This window comes from Schistocerca americana, chromosome 3 (genome assembly GCF_021461395.2).
Source record: "Schistocerca americana isolate TAMUIC-IGC-003095 chromosome 3, iqSchAmer2.1, whole genome shotgun sequence".
In the NCBI taxonomy this organism is placed as follows: Eukaryota; Metazoa; Arthropoda; class Insecta; order Orthoptera; family Acrididae; genus Schistocerca; species Schistocerca americana.
In genome coordinates, this window is record NC_060121.1 from 255420337 (window position 1) to 255442832 (window position 22496).

The following is a 22496-nucleotide window of genomic DNA, read 5'->3' on the forward strand; positions in this document are numbered from 1 at the left end:
GCAGGTAACAGATGTAGAGATTAATGGGCACACACGCTAAATGAAGCTCCATGTGTGAAATTCCAAGGCATAACAAACTGAGGTGGCATGAGGACATGAGTGCAACGGGTAGTCACAAAATTTTAATTATCTTCATGAAAAAAATAAAACTCTGTAATTAATTTTTTGTTTACAGATTCATGCATGCAGCTGTTGTACACATTGAAATCCCTGGGTCCCAGTACTGTAGCATAGCCAACCACTAGAGTAGCCAAAACAAAATACACTGCCCATAGACAAAGTGGTAATGTGTTATCTCCATGTGGTGGAGAACAACACTTCAATAATCCATGCTGAATTGTTGGAAGTGTATGGTGATGCTGCGCCATCATATTACACTTTGGTTAGATAGCACAGGTGCTTCCAGTGTAATCAAGCAAATGTCTTGTCTGAATACCAAAGAATGAATTGGAAGACATTCTCTTTGTGAATAATAGGGAACTGCAAAAAAGTAGAGATCCTGGTGCTTGAAATTTGATGTATGACAGTTGAGGTGATAGTCGAAAAAATGAAACTCAGTCGTGGATGAATTTTCAGCATCATACATTATATTTGAACGCGGAAAAAATTGCAGACATCTGTGACTGCTCATACCCTTTTAGAAAGCCTGTGAAATTGAGGCAGTGGTGAATGCACAGCTGTGTCAAACCATTCCAGAATCACCATAGAGGATTGCTGGGTGTATCACTATTACCCCAAGAAAAAGCAGCAAAGCGAACAGTGGAAATGTTTGGGTTTACTACTGCTGGAACAGGTGAAGACCCAACTATCACTGGGCAAGGTGACATTTCCAGACTGATGTCTAGGTGATTTTTATTGTGAAACATTTCCTGAGCAGCCAAAATGCAGACTTCTACCAAGTCATCCATCGTGAGAACAATGAGTCCACTTTATTGATGGATTGCTCCATATTGTTTTGGCTCCTTGAACACATGCTGTAGAAATGCATTTTCAGTGACTTGCAGAACTTCAAAAATGTACCTGGAAAAAAAAAAAAAAGTAATAATAATTATTATTACATATCTATTTTTTCTAGGTATAACTAAATTAAAATTAATAGAACAAATTCCACGTCAGCTGAAATAAAACAGCACTTCCTAAGTGGTAACAGATGCTTCCACATGTTTATGAAATGGTTGCCCTGTAGGTCATTAAATAGACAACTGAAACTACAACTTTATGAGATCATGATCAGGCCAGTTATAACCTGTGGATGTGAAACATGGCACTAATGAGTGCTGATGAGCAGCAGCTCAGGATATTTGAATGCAGATTCTGTGCCATGTCTTTGAGGCAATTCAGGATAAGTAATGTTTCTGGAGATGAAGAATGAATACTGATCAAAAAGGTTTTTTAGTGGAAGCCGACTGAAAGAAGACAGTGAAGGAGGTCACAGAAGTGGTGGATAGACAATGTGGAAGAAGATATAAAATCTCTCGCAGTTAGAGGATGGCAGAGGACTACGTTAGAGAGGGCAGAATGGAGGAAACATGTTGAAGAGGCTAAGACCCATGCAGGGTTGTAATGCCATGAGAAGAAGAACTAAAACATTATGACTACCCCTTGTAAAGGGCGGTGCCAATAATATGGTTTTCATTTATTTACATTATATGCACATAAGTAATGTTTGGTATAAAATCAGTGAATCTATCATCAACATTTTTCTTGTGTATATTCACAAGTACATAGTAGAGTTTTCATTTCTGTTATAGTGCATTAATGTAAATTTTATGAACAAATTCTGACTAACAGTAACTAGTATGTGACAACAACTTGCAATTCAGCTTCATTTTAGAGTTAATTGTTGCCAAACTGTTCCAAGAAAACTTCACAAAAACTGTTTCAGTAATAATGACAGAAAATTGTAAGTTATAGATAATCTCAAGAATATGATGAGCTTTCTTGTATTAAAGTTTGGGCATGAACATCCTCAACTTTCATAGTGTATAGAATGTAAACTATGTGGTCCAACATTATCAGATGAAAATTCATGACACTTGCAACCCTACCATCAGAGCTTTGGCTTACTGAATGGGTTAAATTGGTTATCCACCCAAGAGAGTTGTAGGCGTTGATATCTTTTTTCTTCTCCATGCACACCTGTAACTATAGGTCACACATGCAGTATTTTTTTCATTTCTGATGATTCCTTTCTTGTGTTACAGCTCTCTCAAACATAATGCTATGTAAATGTAAGATTGTAATGTTCAAATATAAATGTAAAGGGAAAGTACCCAGTTTTAGCTGGTGGTTTGTATTCTGGAGCAGGCTGGGGACTGTGTTGGCTACCTTCTGTGAGAATGCTAGTAGACTTTCCTGTTACCTCCCTACAACCCTGATAGAAAATTTAGAAAGCTGTTGTTTTCCTTGAAAGAATAGTATGTTCCAAACAACCTCTGTGGAAGGAGGTAATATTTTAGGATGCTACAGCTAGAAATAGCACATTATTAATGAAGGCAACAAATTCCTTAAATGAGATTGTGATCATAATGAATTTTTCTGAATAATACTGTCTAGATTACTAGGAGTATTATTATATTTTCATTTATTATGACATATTTCAGCTACTTCTATCATCAGACCTTCTATTAAGATCAAAGTAACATAAGAATCAGTAGATATTAGTGTGTGTGTGTTTGGGGGGGGGGGGGGGGGGGTGTTATAATATAATATGGTGAAAAATGATTTTTGTGTGTGGTGAAGTTTGGGATGTGTATCATTGCTTAACATGAGAAAACAGAATACCATGTCATATTATGGATATCCTCCACAAAATACATAATATGTATCTTGTGTAATCTGGGGCGCTGCTTCTTAATGCTGCCATAGGCTATCTTGACGTTACAGCATCATCACTCAGGAATCATGCAATGGTAAAAATAAGCTCCAGAAATTCGTGTTCACGAGTTTTATTTTGCACACTAGATGTTCGGCGGTGAACTGCATATGAAATTGACTTAACACTGTGTCATGACTGACGTCAAACTAACTCCAACTGAGATATGGCGGCGTACAAATTACCTCTATCTATATGATAGATACTAATATTGTTACATATTAAGTTTTTAGGTTTAACAATTAAAACTTTTACATATACCTTCCCAAATTGTCTCGAGATTTACATGAAATAAAAGTGAAAAATTTCCTACAAAGACAGGAAAGAAAGTGTTTCTATTAAAATTATATGTTTTATAATTACAACAATATAATTCATTAATTTGCATATATCATTTTACTTACTTAAAGGATAATTATCCAACCATTTTCAGGTGAACAGAGGGATTAGTTTATTCAGTGAAAGGCCGAGATTCAATTAAGTATGTTTTGTACCAGTAAAACTTTACATTTCTATATAGTCATAATTACAATTCCATTAACTAACAATAATTAAGACATTAGTATGCTGAATAATCATGTCATATTTCTATTATGGATAAAATTTGTTTTTTTAGTTTGAAAACATAAAAATAGCTGTCTTTTGATGACTAGACATATTGGAACTTTAATAATTAATTACTCCATAATTACAATAGCAATTTTATTCCTACCCTGTGCCTGAAGTTTTTATAATGTACAAATTGTGAAGGTACATCAGCTTTTAACCCAACATGTTTCTTTCATTCTGCTTATTGCTGATGCACAACATAAACAATGTCAAAACAACAGCTTAAATTAATGAAATTTATTAATTTGCTGCAAAAGAAAATCTTCAGTGTAATCAAATCCAGATAACTAGAAAAGACAAAATCAAACCAGCACACTGATATTACACATATGCCCTCTTTGGGAGAGTGGGGATGAGACTGGTAAAAGCATATAGGATCCCAAAAGGTTGTGGTATTAGTGTGTGTGTGTGCGTGTGTGTTTTACCATTTGACAAAAGTAAAAATTCACTCATCAAAACTTTGGACTCATGAAACAAAGTTCATTTTCAGTTGCAATGAAACACAGTCTGAAGCAGGGCATCAATTGTCAATTTGGTCCAAAAGTTCACTGAAATATGAGTACTAACTGAGAAGTGGTCTTAGTGGGGTGCCTTCATTTTTCAGGTCATATCTGCATAAAATGAGTGAGCATCTTCAAAGCTATAGATACTATAAATAAAATTATAAAACATGATTTCAGTGAGTGCAATTCTAGAGTCATAAAGTTATAATTTCAAATCGTACAAATTATTAAGTTTGGAGTATGCCTAAATACAACAAGTATTCATTATAATTATCTTCCTTGCAATCATATGTCCTTCTTCTTGTCTTAACATGCTGCTCTGTGTATAAAAACAGTTCTTGCAGTGATAATTATCCATGCTCCAAGAGTTATGACCTTATCAGTGAAGTTTGGTCAAAAGTGTACTAAATTGTGTGGACTTGTAAAACAGATAGAAAGAATTAATCATTTTGCTCATTTAATTAAAACATTTTGAGACAGTAACCCCATCTTGCAGTGAGTCCAGTAACTTGCACTCAGACAAGTGGTCAGTTGCACACTGCCAGCAGGAGCACTGCTGATCCAATAAGTGCAGAATGTGGCTTAGCAAACAGTGGGAGAACACACCATATATCACAGCAGCAAGTCTCAAAAAATTTGAGAAAAATAGTTTAGACTAAAATCACATTGTTCATTTAACATTGTTTGAGGATCTTGTATATCAATAAAAATTTCAATGTCATCCAGCTTGTTTAAGTCATGTCCTTTTGGTGTTCTCTGAATCACATTCATGTTTACATTTATCTCACTCAGCTCTCTCTCTCTCTCTCTCTCTCTCTCTCTCTCTCTCTCTCTCTCTCTCTCTCTCTCTCTCTCTTTTTTTTTTTTTTTTTTTTTTTTTTTTTTTTTTTTTTTTTTTTTTTTTTTTTTCCCCCCCCCCCCCCCACCAATGTGTTCCAGCTCCCGTCATAGAAGTGCTATGTAGATATTGTTGTGAATTTCCTCCTGGTCTGTCATACATAAAATTTACCTCAGTCATTACTTTCTATTTTGTATGCTCCTGAATAGCTGAGCTGTGTTTGTTGCATTCTTTCCCAATTTTAGGATTTAACTTATTTTGCAAGCTACCTCTGGTTTGGAAGCCTATGCTGATATTGGTTTTTATAAAGCTGTATGCAAGACTTTTGCTGCGTGCATCAAAAAATGTTAATGCCACATATCTTTTATTGTTCTCCCAGCCAAGTATATTTTTCTGTGCTAAATCTAGTATTTATGGATACTCCCACTACTCCCGTATCTCTTTACACTACCCATCAGCATAATTACCTGACATTCTTTCTCCATCTCACCCTCACTTTCTGCATAATTATCTGAAGTTCATTCTCTATTTCATCTTCACGAAAAGGTAACTTTAAGATTTGTGTATCATATACTTGAATAAGTTGTTCATATATCTACTGGGATGACACGACTTTCCATTTGTAACGACATCTTCCTAGCCACTTTCTGTATTTTATCAGCATTACACCTCTGTAATAAGATAATGTCATCTACATATCTTCTGCAGTAGATAACATTTTCTTCTGTTGCCCATTGATAATTCATCTGTTTGTTGATTCATATTGTCGCAGAAGAAGCTGAGGAACACTGTGGTGTGGTGGCTATGATACTAAACTGTTGCATGGAGGATCGTGAGTTCAGAACTCACCTGGACTGTACAATTTTGATTTCCATATTTGGTTCGAGTACATTCTAGAAGTATCCACAAATGTCAAGCATCATTGTACTGAAATGTTCTGTAGCCGTATATATACTGTATATGTTCTGGCCAGAGGCAGTTCACTCCGTGCTCTTCTATGTGCAAGTGCTGGATAAACCTTCATTAAGTGAAGTTAGAGTTCGTCATTCATCTAATTACACCATCTTCTATGTGATATTATTCTGGTGGAGGCACCGGGTATTGGAACTTGTGATTATCAATGACACAGTGGCTGCCATCAGGCCACGACAGAGCCGCCGTTTACATGGCAAGAAACCCAAGTTCAAGCTATATTCAACAGATCGTAATCTACCAGAGACAGAAGAAGAAGAGGCCGTTACGTTGACAGCAACGGTGTGCCACTACATGAGACATCCTTCCGAGTTCTCTGGTGACGATGGCCAAGATCCAAACAAGTGGCTGAAGGTATATGAGGGTTCCCCCCACCCCCACCCCACCCCCCCCTACCCCACCATCAGTCTACTGACTGGTTTGATGCGGCCCGCCACGAATTCCTTTCCTGTGCTAACTTCTTCATCTCAGAGTAGCACTTGCAGCCTACGTCCTCAATTATTTGCTTGACGTATTCCAATCTCTGTCTTCCTCTACAGATTTTGCCCTCTACAGCTCCCTCTATTACCATGGAAGTCATTCCCTCATGTATTAGCAGATGTCCTATCATCCTGTCCCTTCTCCTTATCAGTGTTTTCCACATATTCCTTTCCTCTCCGATTCTGCGTAGAACCTCCTCATTCCTTACCTTATCAGTCCACCTAATTTTCAACATTCGTCTATAGCACCACATCTCAAATGCTTCGATTCTCTTCTGTTCCGGTTTTCCCACAGTCCATGTTTCACTACCATACAATGCTGTACTCCAGACATACATCCTCAGAAATTTCTTCCTCAAATTAAAGCCGGTATTTGATATTAGTAGACTTCTCTTGGCCAGAAATGCCTTTTTTGCGATAGCGAGACTGCTTTTGATGTCCTCCTTGCTCCGTGCGTCATTGGTTATTTTACTGCCCAGGTAGCAGAATTCCTTAACTTCATTTACTTCGTGACCATCAATCCTGATGTTAAGTTTCTCGCTGTTCTCATTTCTACTACTTCTCATTACCTTCGTCTTTCTCCGATTTACTCTCAAACCATACTGTGTACTCATTAGACTGTTCATTCTGTTCAGCAGATCATTTAATTCTTCTTCACTTTCACTTAGGATAGCAATGTCATCAGCGAATCGTATCATTGATATCCTTTCACCTTGTATTTTAATTCCACTCCTGAACCTTTCTTTTATTTCCATCATTGCTTCCTCGATGTACAGATTGAAGAGTAGGGGCGAAAGGCTACAGCCTTGTCTTACACCCTTCTTAATACGAGCACTTCGTTCTTGATCGTCCACTCTTATTATTCCCTCTTGGTTGTTGTACATATTGTATATGACCCGTCTCTCCCTATATCTTACCCCTACTTTTTTCAGAATCTCGAACAGCTTGCACCATTTTATATTGTCGAATGCTTTTTCCAGGTCGACAAATCTTGTGAACGTGTCTTGATTTTTCTTTAGCCTTGCTTCAATTATTAGCCGTAACGTCAGAATTGCCTCTCTCGTCCATTTACTTTTCCTAAAGCCAAACTGATTGTCACCTAGCGCATTCTCAATTTTCTTTTCCATTCTTCTGTATATTATTCTTGTAAGCAGCTTCAATGCATGAGCTGTTAAGGTGATTGTGCGATAATTCTCGCACTTGTCAGCTCTTGCCGTCTTCGGAATTGTGTGGATGATGCTTTTCCGAAAGTCAGATGGTATGTCACCAGACTCATATATTCTACACACCAACGTGAATAGTCGTTTTGTTGCCACTTCCCCCTATGATTTTAGAAATTCTGATGCCTTATTTGACCGTAAGTCCTCCAAAGCTCTTTTAAATTCCGATTCTAATACTGGATCTCCTATCTTTTCTAAATCGACTCCTGTTTCTTCTTCTACCACATCAGACAAATCTTCACCCTCATAGAGGCTTTCAATGTATTCTTTCCACCTATCCGCTCTCTCCTCTACATTTAACAGTGGAATTCCCGTTGCACTCTTAATGTTACCACCATTGCTTTTAATGTCACCAAAGGTTGTTTTGACTTTCCTGTATGCTGAGTCTGTCCTTCCGACAATCATATCTTTTTTGATGTCTTCACATTTTTCCTGCAGCCATTTCGTCTTAGCTTCCCTGCACTTCCTATTTATTTCATTCCTCAGCGACTTGTATTTCTGTATTCCTGATTTTCCCGGAACGTGTTTGTACTTCCTCCTTTCATCAATCAACTGAAGTATTTCTTCTGTTACCCATGGTTTCTTCACAGCTACCTTCTTTGTACCTGTGTTTTCCTTCCCAACTTCTGTGATGGCCCTTTTTAGAGATGTCCATTCCTCTTCAACTGTACTGCCTACTGCGCTATTCCTTATTGCTGTATCTATAGTGTTAGAGAACTTCAAACGTATCTCGTCATTCCTTAGTACTTCCGTATCCCACTTCTTTGCGTATTGATTCTTCCTGACTAATGTCTTGAACTTCAGCCTACTCTTCATCACTACTATATTGTGATCTGAGTCTATATCTGCTCCTGGGTACGCCTTACAAATCAGTATCTGATTTTGGAATCTCTGTCTGACCATGATGTAATCTACCGTATTTACTCGAATCTAAGCCGCACTCGAATCTAAGCCGCACCTGAAAAATGAGACTCGAAATCAAGGAAAAAAAATTTCCCCGAATCTAAGCCGCACCTAAAATTTGAGACTCGAAATTCAAGGGGAGAGAAAAGTTTTAGGCCGCATCTCCAAATCGAAACAAAGTTGGTCCATTGTAATATGAGACACAATTTAGGTCGAATGAATGACGATACAGCTACATTAGTTTGGTTGGAGTCGTAAGCTTAGCAATTAAGCTTTACCAGGTAGCCATTGCTATGCGTCAGGCGCTCCGTCCATTTTTATACGGATACCCTTCCTTTTTCACGTGCTTCGTCTGGTTTGAACTGATTGCTTATTTTTCTTTGCTCTGATAGGCACCGTTTTCTTTGTTATAGGTGTTTACATCATTCTAAGCTGAAAATGCATTACTGTACTGTGTCATGCATTGTTTGTCGCATTCTGATAGTGCATCTAAAGGCCTGTCACCGCTCGCGGCATGGCTTGCTTTTGTGCGCGCTACCGCCGCTTACAATAAAAAAAAAAGAGAGAGTAATTGTCTCAGTAGCGAAACAATGGCAAGATACTGCTATTTGTTGTTACTTACACTGCTGTTTTCTTTGATAATGATCAACAAGAACCAAATAATAGACTGCGTATGATAGAAAATGTTCTGAACGAGAGTTTAGCGAAAATTTTTCTCCGTTTAAAAATCTTTGCAGGCGCCTCTTTAGTACATTACATTCTGCACAGAAATTAGAGTCATCTTAGTTTTAAAAATCTAGTCAATTTCCGTGCTTCATTTCTGACTGTATCACTATTAGGCGTAAGAATAATACGAATATAAACATGACATGATATGTATATTCTTCCGCATTTGCTGTTGTCTCACTAGTTTCGTAGTTTATTAAGCAGACAGGATTTAAATGAGATAGCAGCCAGAACACATGTCAAAATGTTTATATTCGTATTATTCTTATGGTGAAGAGAATATTGCATGTGATTCACAATTCATAAAATTTCCTATTAGCAACCATCTCTTCTCACAGGTAAGAAAAAATCCAGAACGTAGAGTTGGCCATATTGACAAACATCCCAAACAGTCTTGCCAGTCGGATTTTTGTAGTACATTGAAATGCTGCTACATTTGAAGATGAACAATATGGAATTTGTATTTACTTCGTTGGATAATATATGAAAATACAGTGGTCGAAACTCGGGGCAGAGGAAAAAAAGCTCGTGTTCCACTTTTTTTTTAATTTATTTACTGACGCAGAGGTCTAGGCGCCAGTATTTATCTTTGTGCCTACAAACCATGCCTGTGTAGCGCTACATATATTCGATGGCAGAAGTTAGTTGTGGCGGCACCCACCAACATTTTTCAGAACTTCCTCTTGCTTTGCACTCGATTCTAAGCCGCAGGCGGTTTTTTGGATTACAAGAACTGGAAAAAAAGTGCAGCTTAGATTCGAGTAAATACGGTAATTGAAATCTTCCCGTATCTCCCGGCCTTTTCCAAGTATACCTCCTCCTCTTGTGATTCTTGAACAGGGTATTCGCTATTATTGGCTGAAACTTGTTACAGAACTCAATTAGTCTTTCTCCTCTTTCATTCCTTGTCCTAAGCCCATTTTCTCCTGTAACCTTTTTTTCTACTCCTTTCCCTACAACTGCATTCCAGTCGCCCATGACTATTAGATTTTCATCCCCCTTTACATACTGCATTACCCTTTCAATATCTTCATACACTTTCTCTATCTGTTCATCTTCAGCTTGCGACGTCGGCATGTATACCTGAACTATGGTTGTCGGTGTTGGTCTGCTGTCGATTCTGATTAGAACAACCCGGTCACTGAACTGTTCGCAGTAACACATCCTCTGCCCTACCTTCCTATTCATAATGAATTCTACACCTGTTATACCATTTTCTGCTGCTGTTGATATTACCCGATACTCATATGACCAGAAATCCTTGTCTTCCTTCCACTTCACTTCACTGACCCCTACTACATCTAGATTGAGCCTTTGCATTTCCATTTTCAGATATGAGTGTATAGCCAAATTTAACAAATGGGATGACACCGTCAATTTGGCTAATGTATTTTTCTGTTTGGAGGGCACTGCCAAGCAATGGTATGAGAACAACGAGGAGAAGTTCACAAGCGGGGAAGTATTCCAGGTGGCACTGCACATGCATTTTAGCGACACACAACGACAGAAGTGCAAGGCTGAAGATAAATTAAAGTGCAGGGCACAGCGTCCAAGAGAAACTACAGCATCCTACATTCAAGACGTCTTGGAGCTGTGTAAAGTAGTGGATCCTTGAATGAAGGAGAAGGCAAGGTTGCACATCTCACGAAAGGTATTGCTGAGGACATGTATCAAGCCCTACTCCTGAAGGAAGTTTCGACAGTAGACGACTTTATAAAATGGTGCCACTATGTCGAGACACGCAAATAGTTTGGATGGCTTCCAAATGTCGTATCGATGTTAGTGATGGAGGAAGGAAACTGAGATGCTGCAAGAGGTCATAAGGGAGGAAGTGGAACAGAGATTAAACCCAATCTCTCGTCCTTCATTTCCCTTTAAAATGGTGAAAAAGTCGAGACCCAGGTGAAGTTATGTTCCTACAATGCCGCATGAGGAACCTGTTCGGGCACCAAGGAAGACTGACGTCTGGAGGACCCAGGATAACCAACTAATATGTTTCCACTGCAGATGACCGGGACATGTAGTGCAGTATTGTCGAGAAAGGCAGCAGATATTTAATGATGCCTGTGCCAGAAGACAGCAGATCGATCTTAACTGACACCAACTCCAGGACAACAAAGATTAACAAGCAGAAGTGGGTGCAGGACGATGTAGGTCACCATCGCTGAAAGCTAGCTGCTGAAGAGCATGCTCCCAAACATGCCGAGCAAGTTCTCCATCGCCGTTTAGAAGCTCCAGCCGATCACCTAGCTGCCAAAACCTGGAAAACTAAAGGGTGCGACCTTCCTTGGAGATGAGGCCACCGAAGAGAAAAATCCTCCACCATCTATCAGTACAAAAATGATAGGAAACTACATCGATATGCTCATGGATGGCCAACCAGCCCAAGCTCTTGTGGACTCTGGAGCATCATATTCAGTCATTTCGGAGAAGTACTGTCGCCAGTTGCAGAAAACTGTATTCATCGACAGCAAAACATCTCTGCAGAAGCTGGCTAATAGGAAATATGTAAAACTTGCAGGAAGATCTACCATTCATGTAGGTATAAGTGGCCATACACAGCCCTTAGAATTTATCATCTTACAAGAGTGTAGTCATGACATTATTTTGGGATGGGACTTTTTGAAAGCTTCACAGGCAATTATAGATGGTGGTCACTCGAAGATTATGCTAGACGAGATGAGGTACTGTGGACAGGAAGATGTGCATCCGAGTGTGTGAAGACTACGTGTGCTGGATGAAGTGATCATTCCTGCAGTCAGCACTAGAAAGGCAACTGTCATGTGTCATGCCATGCATCAACCCATGGAATTTGTAGCTGAATGTAAGAGAACCATACCACTGAAGAATAACTTGGTCATCCCAACCTCTGTCATCTGGTTTAAGAACAGATTCGCTGAATTGTGGATAGTTAACAGTTGCCAAGAACCGCAGATCCTTCCAAGATGCTTGTGCATAGCAAATGCTGAGCCATTAATTGAAGAACAGTTGAGCGTCATAGAAACCTCCCATGCCGAGTCTGTGGGTGAATTAGCGCTACCACTACAAGGCAAGATCTTCTAGCTCGACTATCACCAGACCTCACTAAGGAACAACAGAAGAAGCTACTTGCCATTCTTCAAGAGTTCTCTGAATGCTTAAATCCACAGGTGAAGGGCAAATTAGACAAATCAACAGTGAAGCACCAGATTAGCGCTGGAGACCATCAGCCAATAAGCCAGAGAGCATACTGTGTGTCAGCAACGGAATATCGTATAATTCGCTACGAGGTAGAGAAAATGAAGAATGACATCATTCAGCCTTCGCAGAGCCCATGGTCATCACCAGTGGCCCTTGTCAGGAAGAAGGATGGCAGTTGGCGCTTTTGTGTTGATTACAGGAAGTTTAATAAGATAACTAAAAATGACATTTATCCTCTTCCATGAATTGTTGATACACTAGATTGTCTGAAGGGGGCTAAGTTTTTCTCAAACATGGACATGTACTCGGGATACTTGCAAATTGAAGTAGGTGAGGCTGATCGTGAGAAAACTGCATTAATCACCCCTGAGGGCCTGTATGAGTTTAAGGTAATGCTGTATGGTTTGTGTAATGCACCAGCAACTTTTGAATGGATGATGGATAATCTTCTATGTCACCTGAAGTGGACGTTGTGTCTTTGTTATTTAGATGACATTATAGTGTTCTCAGAGACATTTTATGACCATATAAAAAGACTGAGGGCCATTCTTAAGTGTCTCCAACAAGGCGGACTGAAACTTAATCCAAGAAAGTGTCTGTTTGGAGCAAAAGAAATCAATATACTTGGGCATCTTGTGTCAAACGGAGGTGTGTGGCCAGACCCAGCAAAGGTGAGAGCTACAACAGAATTTCCTATTCCTAATAGTATTAGAGATGTGAGAAGCTTCCTCGGATTATGTTCTTATTACAATCATTTTATCAAAGACTTTTGTATCAAATTCAGGCCACTCCAATAGTTGTTAAAAGATGATGCTAAGTTTATCTGGGGTGGTGCTCAACAAGATTCTTTCAATGTGCTGTGAAAAGCTCTGATGACTGACCTTGTACTTGGTCAGTATGATGAGAGAGCACCTAGAGAACTACACACAGATGCCAGTGAGTATGGGATCAGTGCTGTTCTGGTGCAAATTTCGGATGGAAAAGAAAAGGTTACAGCCTATGCTTCTAGGACACTTACAAAAGCTGAGAGAAACTACTCAACTACAGAAAGAGAATGTCTTTCTGTGATCTGAGCCATGTGCAGATTTTGACAGTATCTCTATGGAAGGTCATTCACAGTTGTTACAGACCATCATTCACTTTGTTGGCTGACAGGTCTTCAGGATCCAACAGGACAACTCGCCAGGTGGGCACTACATCTTCAAGAGTATGACATTACCATGGTGTACAAAAGTGGAAGAAAACACCAAGATGCCGGGCGTCTCTGTAGAAACCATGTGCAAAACCATCAAGACTTTGATGAAAATAGTGACTGTCTCGCTGTACTCCAGGATCTCTCTGCTGAGCAGAAGAAGGATGCAAAGATATCTCTCAAATTATGCTTGCCTTAAATCAGTCAGAGGTTGTGAAAGGACAATTTAAGGTAGTTAATGGATTACTTCGCAAGAAAAACTGTGATCTGTTTGGGAAGAGGTGGCTACCAGTGATTCCTAAACACATGCGCTTAGATATTCTACAGAAATTACATGACACACCTGAGACCGGACATTTAGGATTTATTATGACATATGATAGAAACTGAAAGAGATTTTTCTGGTCAGGTTCATTTAGGAGTGTCTGTCACTATGTGCCACACCGTTTAGAGTGCCAGAGGAGTAAGGGAATCCCTCAGAAACCAACTGGCCGACTCATACCAATTCCACCAGCCAAAACACCATCCCAGCATGTTGGCATTGACCTCCTCGGCTGATTTCCAATGTCTGCTAGTGGCAATAGCTGGATTATTGTTTGCACTGATTATCTGATGCACTACGCCATTACAAAAGCCATTAAAGCAGCCAAAGCATTCAAGGTAGCCAAATTCATTGTGGAAGACATCATATTAAAACACAGAGCCCCAAGGTCATTAATTACGAATCGAGGGAAAGTTTTTCAGTTGTGACAGAGATAAACCATCAGTGCAACATTACTCATCACATGACGACTGCCTACCATCCACCTACTAATGGGGTTACTGAACACGTTAATAAGACCTTGGCTGACATGCTATCAATGTTCATCAATGTTGAGCAGAGCAACTGGGATGAGCTGCTATCTTTCATGACGTTTGCCTACAACACCGCCAAACAAGACACCACGGGATTTACGCCCTTTTTCCTGTTGCATGGGCATGAGGTGTTTACGTTACATCCTGTTAATGTGGATGATGACTACATTGGCCATGTGTTAACCAGAGCTGAGGAAACTTGGCAGTTAGCTGAACTCCGCATGCTGCAGGCTCAAAAAAATGATCGCCGAAGGTGTGACGCGAGCCACCGCCCTGTTGTCTGCCAGCCTGGTGACCTGGTCTGGATCTCCACTCCTGTTCGGAAGACTGGTCCCTCTGAGAAGCTCCTTAGGCGCCACTTTGGACCTTATACAGTTGTAAGACAGTTGTCTGATGTTACTTACGAAGTTGAAGATTTCAACCCCAACACAGGATGACAAAAGATCAGACATACGGTCCACATCCTTTGAATGAAGCCCTACAAAGGTCCTGCAACCCAGGGTAAATTCGAAGCGCCAGCAACAGGCAACAAGCAGAAAGGTGACGAAGAACGTAGAGGCAAAAGAAGTTCTAAGAAGATGACTGCCAAGGCAAGCATCAGTCATCAGGAGTTGGAGTATGCAGGACTGATGACTCATTCCCGGACTAGGTGGATGTAACACCAAAACACTGTTCCCTTAAGGAGGGAGCAATGTCACAGAAGAAGCTGAGGAGCACTGTGGTGTGGTGGTTATGATACTAAACTGTTGCATGGAGGGTCGTGAGTTCAGAGCTCACCTGGACTGTACAATTTTAATTTCTATATTCGTTTCGAGTACATTCTAGAAGTATCTACAAATGTCAAGCATCATTGTACTGGAATGTTCTGTACCTGTATATATACTGTATGTGTTCTGGCTGGAGGCAGTTCGCTCCACACTCTTGTATGTGCAAGTGCTGAATAAACCTTTGTTAAGTGAAGTTAGTGTTCGTCATTCATCTAATTATACCGTCTTCTAAGTGACAATATGATTGTTGACCTTATAATAGCTAAAAGAACGCACTAATGCCAGAAGGTTTATTTACTCCACACATTTGCCTTTACCAATTTTCTGTCACTTCTATAAGTCCTCTTGAATTATTTGAACAGAACTGTTAATCTGTATATCTGTAACAATCTTTACAATGCCAGCATTGCCCCATTCCAAGATTTCAATTCTGTTAACATATGTCACATAATTATAACATTTCTTAACACTAAAGAGCTTATGAACATAAGCGGCTTTGATTTTATTATTATGCTCCCTATTTATCTTAAAATTTGGCCAAGAGCTGTTGTTCACTATAGGTTTTATGGGATGGCCATCCTTATGTTAACTTGTATGCAAATGTATTTCAGGTATCATAAATTCAAAGCTTTGGTGGGTGAATTTTTGCTTTTGTTGACTAGTGAGGTGTGTACTACTTTTCTCATTGTTATGTAACTATCGTCTTAATTACAGATCTGCTAATGGCAGTAGCCAGAATGTGTTATAATTGGAAATACACACCCAGATGCATTTCGAATTAGTTACAAGGCATCTTCAGTGGGTGTCCTGAAACATTACATGATTTTTGTTCACACATACAGGTTATTGTTTGCACTTATAGGTCATAGATATAAAACAGTTTATTCAGTTTTTTATAATAAAATGGAGAAGTATTACTGATAAGCACATAATTAATTATTATCATAATGAGTTAGACACTGATCCATAAGTACCTTTCCAAATGGCTCTAAGCGCTATTGGACATAACATCTGAGGTCATCAGTCCCATAGACTTAGAACTACTTAAACCTAACCAACCTAAGGACATCACATGCATCCATGCCTGAGGCAGGATTCGAACCTGCGATTGTCGCAGCAGCACAGTTCCAGACAAGTGCCTAGAACTGCTCGGCCACAGCAACTGGCTGAGTACTTTTCCATTATATTATAAAAACCTCAGTGAACTGTTTTAAATCTGTAAACTATAAGTGCAAATGATAATCTGTAAGTGAAAACAAAAAATCATTTGATATTTCAGAACACTCACTGAAGATGCCTTGTAACGAAGGTGAAACACATCAGGCACATGAGATAAACAAAAAGACTTAATGTGCAGCATGCACATGCTTTTGACCTACTATAATTTATTGACATCGGTTTGATAACTCAAAGTACCAAATGGCATTTACACAAATTTGACAGCAATCTATGTTTTCTCTTCCAGGATGTTGAAACACTTGGTTTCAAACTGGGTTTTACAATTGATGCCCAGAATCTGCACAATGTCTCTCTGGGACAGGGCCAAGAGGTAGTTGCTGAACAAGCTATGGACATTGGAGCAAAAAATGGACACTGGGTTATATTGCAGGTAGTAATACAGTTTTACTAACATCATGCAGTCACATTGTTATTACTCCCCATATTACTGTGGTTTGTTGTGCTACACACTGAACTTAATCGTAGTATTGAACTACAAGATAAATAATGTACTCTCATGAGTAGACGAATTAGTGGCACCTACTTAATTGTGTGTGTCACCACTTTTGTGTTTATGACATCAGTACTGTTATGTAGAATGGTCTCCATGAGACAACAAAACTTGGGGAGCCATCTTAATCCATAATTGGTCAAATGCTACCCGTAAGTCAAGGATATTGGTTGTAGCTTATTCAGTGCCACTCTGTGGTGCCTAGATGTGCTTAATAAGATTGAGTTCAGGTGATGTGAAGAAAGGAAAACAGTGGGTGTACATAAACATCTTCATGTCTGTGGAGTATTTCTCCAATCATTTTGGCTAATCAAGAGCTATGGAATGGTGTATTATTTTGCTCAAGGTAGAGGTAAACATACAGATGCATATGATTGGGCAGTACGTTCACTTGAGGTGCAGCATTTCATCCAATGTAAACATTTCCAAGATGGAAAATACCCCAACCACTTGCCTGCACAGTGCACTGTTGGCAAGTGAGATACATCTGCTCCAAGATTTTCAACATACTGATACCTTGTCATCAGTATGTACCTACATTTTTGTGCATTGTTAGTCCAGGAAACATTTTTGTATCTCCAAGCATCCAGTGTCAGTGTTCCGATGCCTATGTTAATTCTGTTCAGTATGTCTGGTGAGCAAAAGTATTCAACACTACCATTCCCAATGCCTGAAACATTCCCAACTTAACAGGCTCCTTCTTAGTCACCATGACCTCATCCACAATTACTTCTCCTTTGAAGACATCACCTACAATCAAATGTATTGCTATAGGCACCTGCATATCCTATGTTCCCATAATTTTCCTGGCCTCAATCTTCATTAATCCTTCTCCTTTACCCTTCCCTGTTCCTATTCCAGCACTATACAGCTCTATTCCTGAAGCACAAGTCTTTTCACTTCTCTCCTTTTCTGCTGCCCCTCCCTGCGCTCAGTCTAACCTCCCAACTGCTTATAGCTCCCCTACCCTCTCACCACCTAGTTCCTGTTTGTTCCCACAAGCAGCAGTTTATTGCCCCTTACCCATCCCAGCCACCTCCTTACCACCACCACCCAGTTTGCTTCTCCCATCATGTGCTGCTGCTTGCTGTCTGTTCTTGGCAGCCAGAGACTGCTGTCATGTGTGTATGGGTGTGTGTGTGTGTGTGTGTGTGTGTGTGTGTAATTTTTGTGTGTGTGTGTGTGTGTGTGTGTGTGTGTGTGTTGTCCAATTCTGATGAAGCCCTTTTTGGCCACGTAAAGGGTAGGATGAAAAAGGCTGTATAAATTGCAGTATGCAATATAAGAGGTGTAAATGTTGTGCGTGCACTGGAAAATCTGTAGAGAAAATAGAGAGACGGAATAATAGGATAAGTGAAATCAGTTGTATATAAAGTAATAGCTATGGCATTAATGAATGATGTTACATGTATTGGTATCACTATTAATAGAAAAGTTCATAACAAAGTAATCAGTAACTCTGACTAATGTATTGATTTAATTTCTCTCCTCAGAACTAAAATGAAATGAGCAGCTAACACTAACACCATCATAAAGGTTATGATTATGGAAAGGGAGAATATGGGAGTAATTTTGGGCATCAGTTAATAGTAGAAAATAATAGAATATTTGATAGCATCTCAAAACTGGAATGATATATTAGATTATGGATATCAAATAGGTAGGGCTGTGTCATGGTCATCTTGAGATTCATTCTTCACAAAGTTCTGGCATTTTTGCTGAGATCTTCTTGACATGGTGTGAGTGTTCAGCTAACTGCAGGCACCAGAAGATCCTGACAAAGTGGTGAAAACATCTGTTGTGAAGAAGAAATTTGAAGAGAAAGATGATGTACACTGAAAACCTAAAACAAATAACTTACAATGACAGTAGACCACATGTGCTATGCATGTAACTACTGCCAAATTTCCTCAAACAAATTATTGATTACTACTTTAAATGGGAACTGGGAAGTATTTATAGGGACATTTCAAGACAGCCATAAAATCTGTTTAAGGGTACACTAGGGGAGGTACTGCCAGTTGTCAACAGAGAAGCAGCAGAGAATATACGAGGAGGTGAGCACCATGTCCCCAAGAGAGAACATGGCTAGGACAACACAGTCAATAAGAAAACAGAACCAGTGATCTGGGGCAAGTGTTATTATTGACAAGCTGTAATGTGGCCAAAACTGCTGTTACTGCTTTTTTGTACATGAAACATAATTGTGGTGTGCTTCTAATTCCACTTTCTTCATAACAAAATGGTTCCAATGGCTCTGAGCACTATGGGACTTAACTTCTGAGGTCATCAGTCCCCTATAACCTAGGACTACTTAAACCTAACTAACCTAAGGACATAACACACATCCATGCCCGAGGCAGGATTCGAACCCGCAACCGAAGCGGTCGTGCGGTTCCAGGCTGTAGCTCATGGAACTGCTCAGCCACTCCGGCCAGCTCTTCAAAACAGATTGACTGAGCTAGTTCATAGATTGGAGAAAGGTAAGACCGTACAACCTTCATGCGGATCATGTGCATCATACAAGTATGGTTTTTTAACCATGCTTAAGATTCATAACTGCTATACGTTTTATGTAAAGTAGTGTTAGTGATTACTGAGAGGGAGCATTAGGCAATGAATAACTGAAATAAGGGAAAAGAATATCATACAGGAGGACAGCTTTGAGAGTTAAAGAAGTGAAGGCAGCAGAAGAACAACAAAGTATTCCTGAATTTGATTCTTGATACGAGAAAATATGAAAGTTAGGCAAATGAAACAAGCAAATTGATATATCAATTTTTGCCTAATTTTTATATTTCCTCCTATCAAGAATCAAATTTACGGATTTCTGTTGGACATCGTCCCTATACATTTTTGTTCTTCTGCTGCATTCACTTCTGCATCTCTCAAAGCTATCCTGTTCAGGGTTTGACAAACCAATTAAACATCTAAGATGAAATAAGGCACCTAGAGTATCTGACAATTCTCCAGAATTCCTAAGCTCTTGGGAGAACCAACCAGGATAAAAAATATGCCACCCGATATGCAGTATATGTGAATCAGTTCAGATGATCCCAGGACTAAATAAGGCAAGTACTGACAGATATATTATTAAACTATCAGTTTAAGGTATCTTTGTTATTTAGAAGTTCTTAATATATGCCATATGATAAATAAATAAAATTAATCACTTTAATAAATCATGTTTTCAGAATGCTAACATAGTTATCTACAGAGAATGGAGTGTCTGGTAAAGGGAAAATCAGGTTAGGTTCAGGAAAAATGTAGAAATGCTGGTAATAATATGGATGCAGTGACATATCTTAGAAGATATACTAAAGAAAGACAAACCCACATTTATAGCATTTGTATATTAAGAAAAACTTTTGACAATGTTGACTGGAATGCACTTTTTTGGACTCCTGGAGTTATCAGGGATGAAATATAGCGAGTGAAAGGTTTGTCATAAAACAGACTAACATTCTAAGAGACAGAAAATGTGAACAAGAGGCAATAATTGAGAAGGTAGAGAGAGAGGGTTGTAGCTGATGTTACTTAATATGTACATCTGGCATCAGTGAAAGAAACTAAGAAGAAATTTGAAAATGGAATAAAATAAAGATCAGGGAGAAGAAATAAAAGTTTCAAGGTTTGCCCGTGCAATCCTAATTATGTTAGAGACAATAAAAGATTTGAAAGATCAGTTTGTCAGAATGGGTACTGTTTTTAAATGAGATTATTAAGATGAACATAATGGAGTAGCATCAAGTTACACAGGTGATACTGAGGAATTAGTTTAGAACAAGAGACACCAAAAGTAGTAGATAAGCTTTGCTATTTTTAGCAGCAAATAAGTGACAACAGCAGAAGCAAGCAGTATATAAAATGTGGATGGCAATATTAAGAAAAGTTTTCTGAAAAATTGAAATATGCAAACTTTATTTTTTACAAAATCTTTAAAGAAAGTATTTATTTGAAGTGTAACATGGATGAAAAGAATCAACAGAACAGACAAGAAAAGTACAGAAATTTTTAAAACTTAGTGCTACAGGAGAATGCTGAGAATTAAATGGGTAGTTCGAGTAACTTCACTAATTAGTACTAAATCAAACTGGGAAGAAAACGCTATATGGCACAACTTATTCTGCACATGGCTTTCACTGTCACTACAGCCACTGTTAAAGATTTTCCATCAACCATTTTAAACATGAAAAAATTATGATTACTTGCTGTTAAAGTATTTTAGCCCTCCATTGTTGTTGTTGTTGTTGTGGTTTTCAGTCCTGAGACTGGTTTGATGCAGCTCTCCATGCTACTCTATCCTGTGCAAGCTTTTTCATCTCCCAGTACCTTATGCAACCTACATCCTTCTGAATCTGCTTAGTATATTCATCTCTTGGTCTCCCTCTACAATTTTTACCCTCCACGCTGCCCTTCAATACTAAATTGGTGATCCCTTGATGCCTCAGAACATGTCCTACCAACCGATCCCTTCTTCTGGTCAAGTTGTGCCACAAACTTCTCTTCTCCCCAATCCTATTCAATACTTCCTCATTAGTTATGTGATCTACCCATCTAATCTTCAGCATTCTTCTGTAGCACCACATTTCAAAAGCTTCTATTCTCTTCTTGTCCAAACTATTTATAGTCCATGTTTCACTTCCATACATGGCTACACTCCATACGAATACTTTCAGAAATGACTTCCTGTCACTTAAATCAATACTAGATGTTAACAAATTTCTCTTCTTCAGAAACGCTTTCCTTGCCATTGCCAGCCTCCATTTTATGTCCTCTCTACTTCGACCATCATCAGTTATTTTGCTCCCCAAATAGCAAAACTCCTTTACTACTTTAAGTGCCTCATTTCCTAATCTAATTCCCTCAGCATCACCCGACTTAATTAGACTACATTCCATTATCCTTGTTTTGCTTTTGTTGATGTTCATCTTATATCCTCCTTTCAAGACACTGTCCATTCCATTCAACTGCTCTTCCAAGTCCTTTGCTGTCTCTGACAGAATTACAATGTCATCGGCGAACCTCAAAGTTTTTATTTCTTCTCCATGAATTTTAACACCTACTCTGAATTTTTCTTTTGTTTCCTTTACTGCTCGCTCAATATACAGATTGAACAACATCGGGGAGAGGCTACAACCCTGTCTTACTCCCTTCCCAACCACTGCTTCCCTTTCATGTCCCTTGACTCTTATAACTGCCATCTGGTTTCTGTACAAATTGTAAATAGCCTTTCGCTCCCTGTATTTTACCCCTGCCACCTTTCGAATTTGAAAGAGAGTATTCCAGTCAACATTGTCAAAAGCTTTCTCTAAGTCTACAAATGCTAGAAACGTAGGTTTGCCTTTCCTTAATCTTTTTTCTAAGATAAGTCGTAAGGTCAGGATTGCCTCACGTGTTCCAGTGTTTCTATGGAATCCAAACTGATCTTCCCCGAGGTTGGCTTCTACTAGTTTTTCCATTCATCTGTAAAGAATTCGTGTTAGTATTTTGCAGCTGTGACTTATTAAGCTGATAGTTCGGTAATTTTCACATCTGTCAACACCTGCTTTCTTTGGGATTGGAATTATTATATTCTTCTTGAAGTCTGAGGGTATTTCGCCTGTTTCATACATCTTGCTCACCAGATGGTAGAGTTTTGTCAGGAC

General features: G+C 39.0%; 1 protein-coding gene across 1 annotated transcript in view; it reads left to right on the forward strand.

Annotated features, from left to right (window-relative positions):
- LOC124606003 (dynein beta chain, ciliary) overlaps window positions 1–22496 on the forward strand; it is an 809537-nt gene that overhangs the window by 693558 nt on the left and 93483 nt on the right. The window contains exon 73 of the mRNA XM_047137965.1: window positions 16585–16728. Within this exon, the coding sequence (XP_046993921.1) occupies window positions 16585–16728 (144 nt within the window). The remainder of the gene's footprint in view (window positions 1–16584; window positions 16729–22496) is intronic.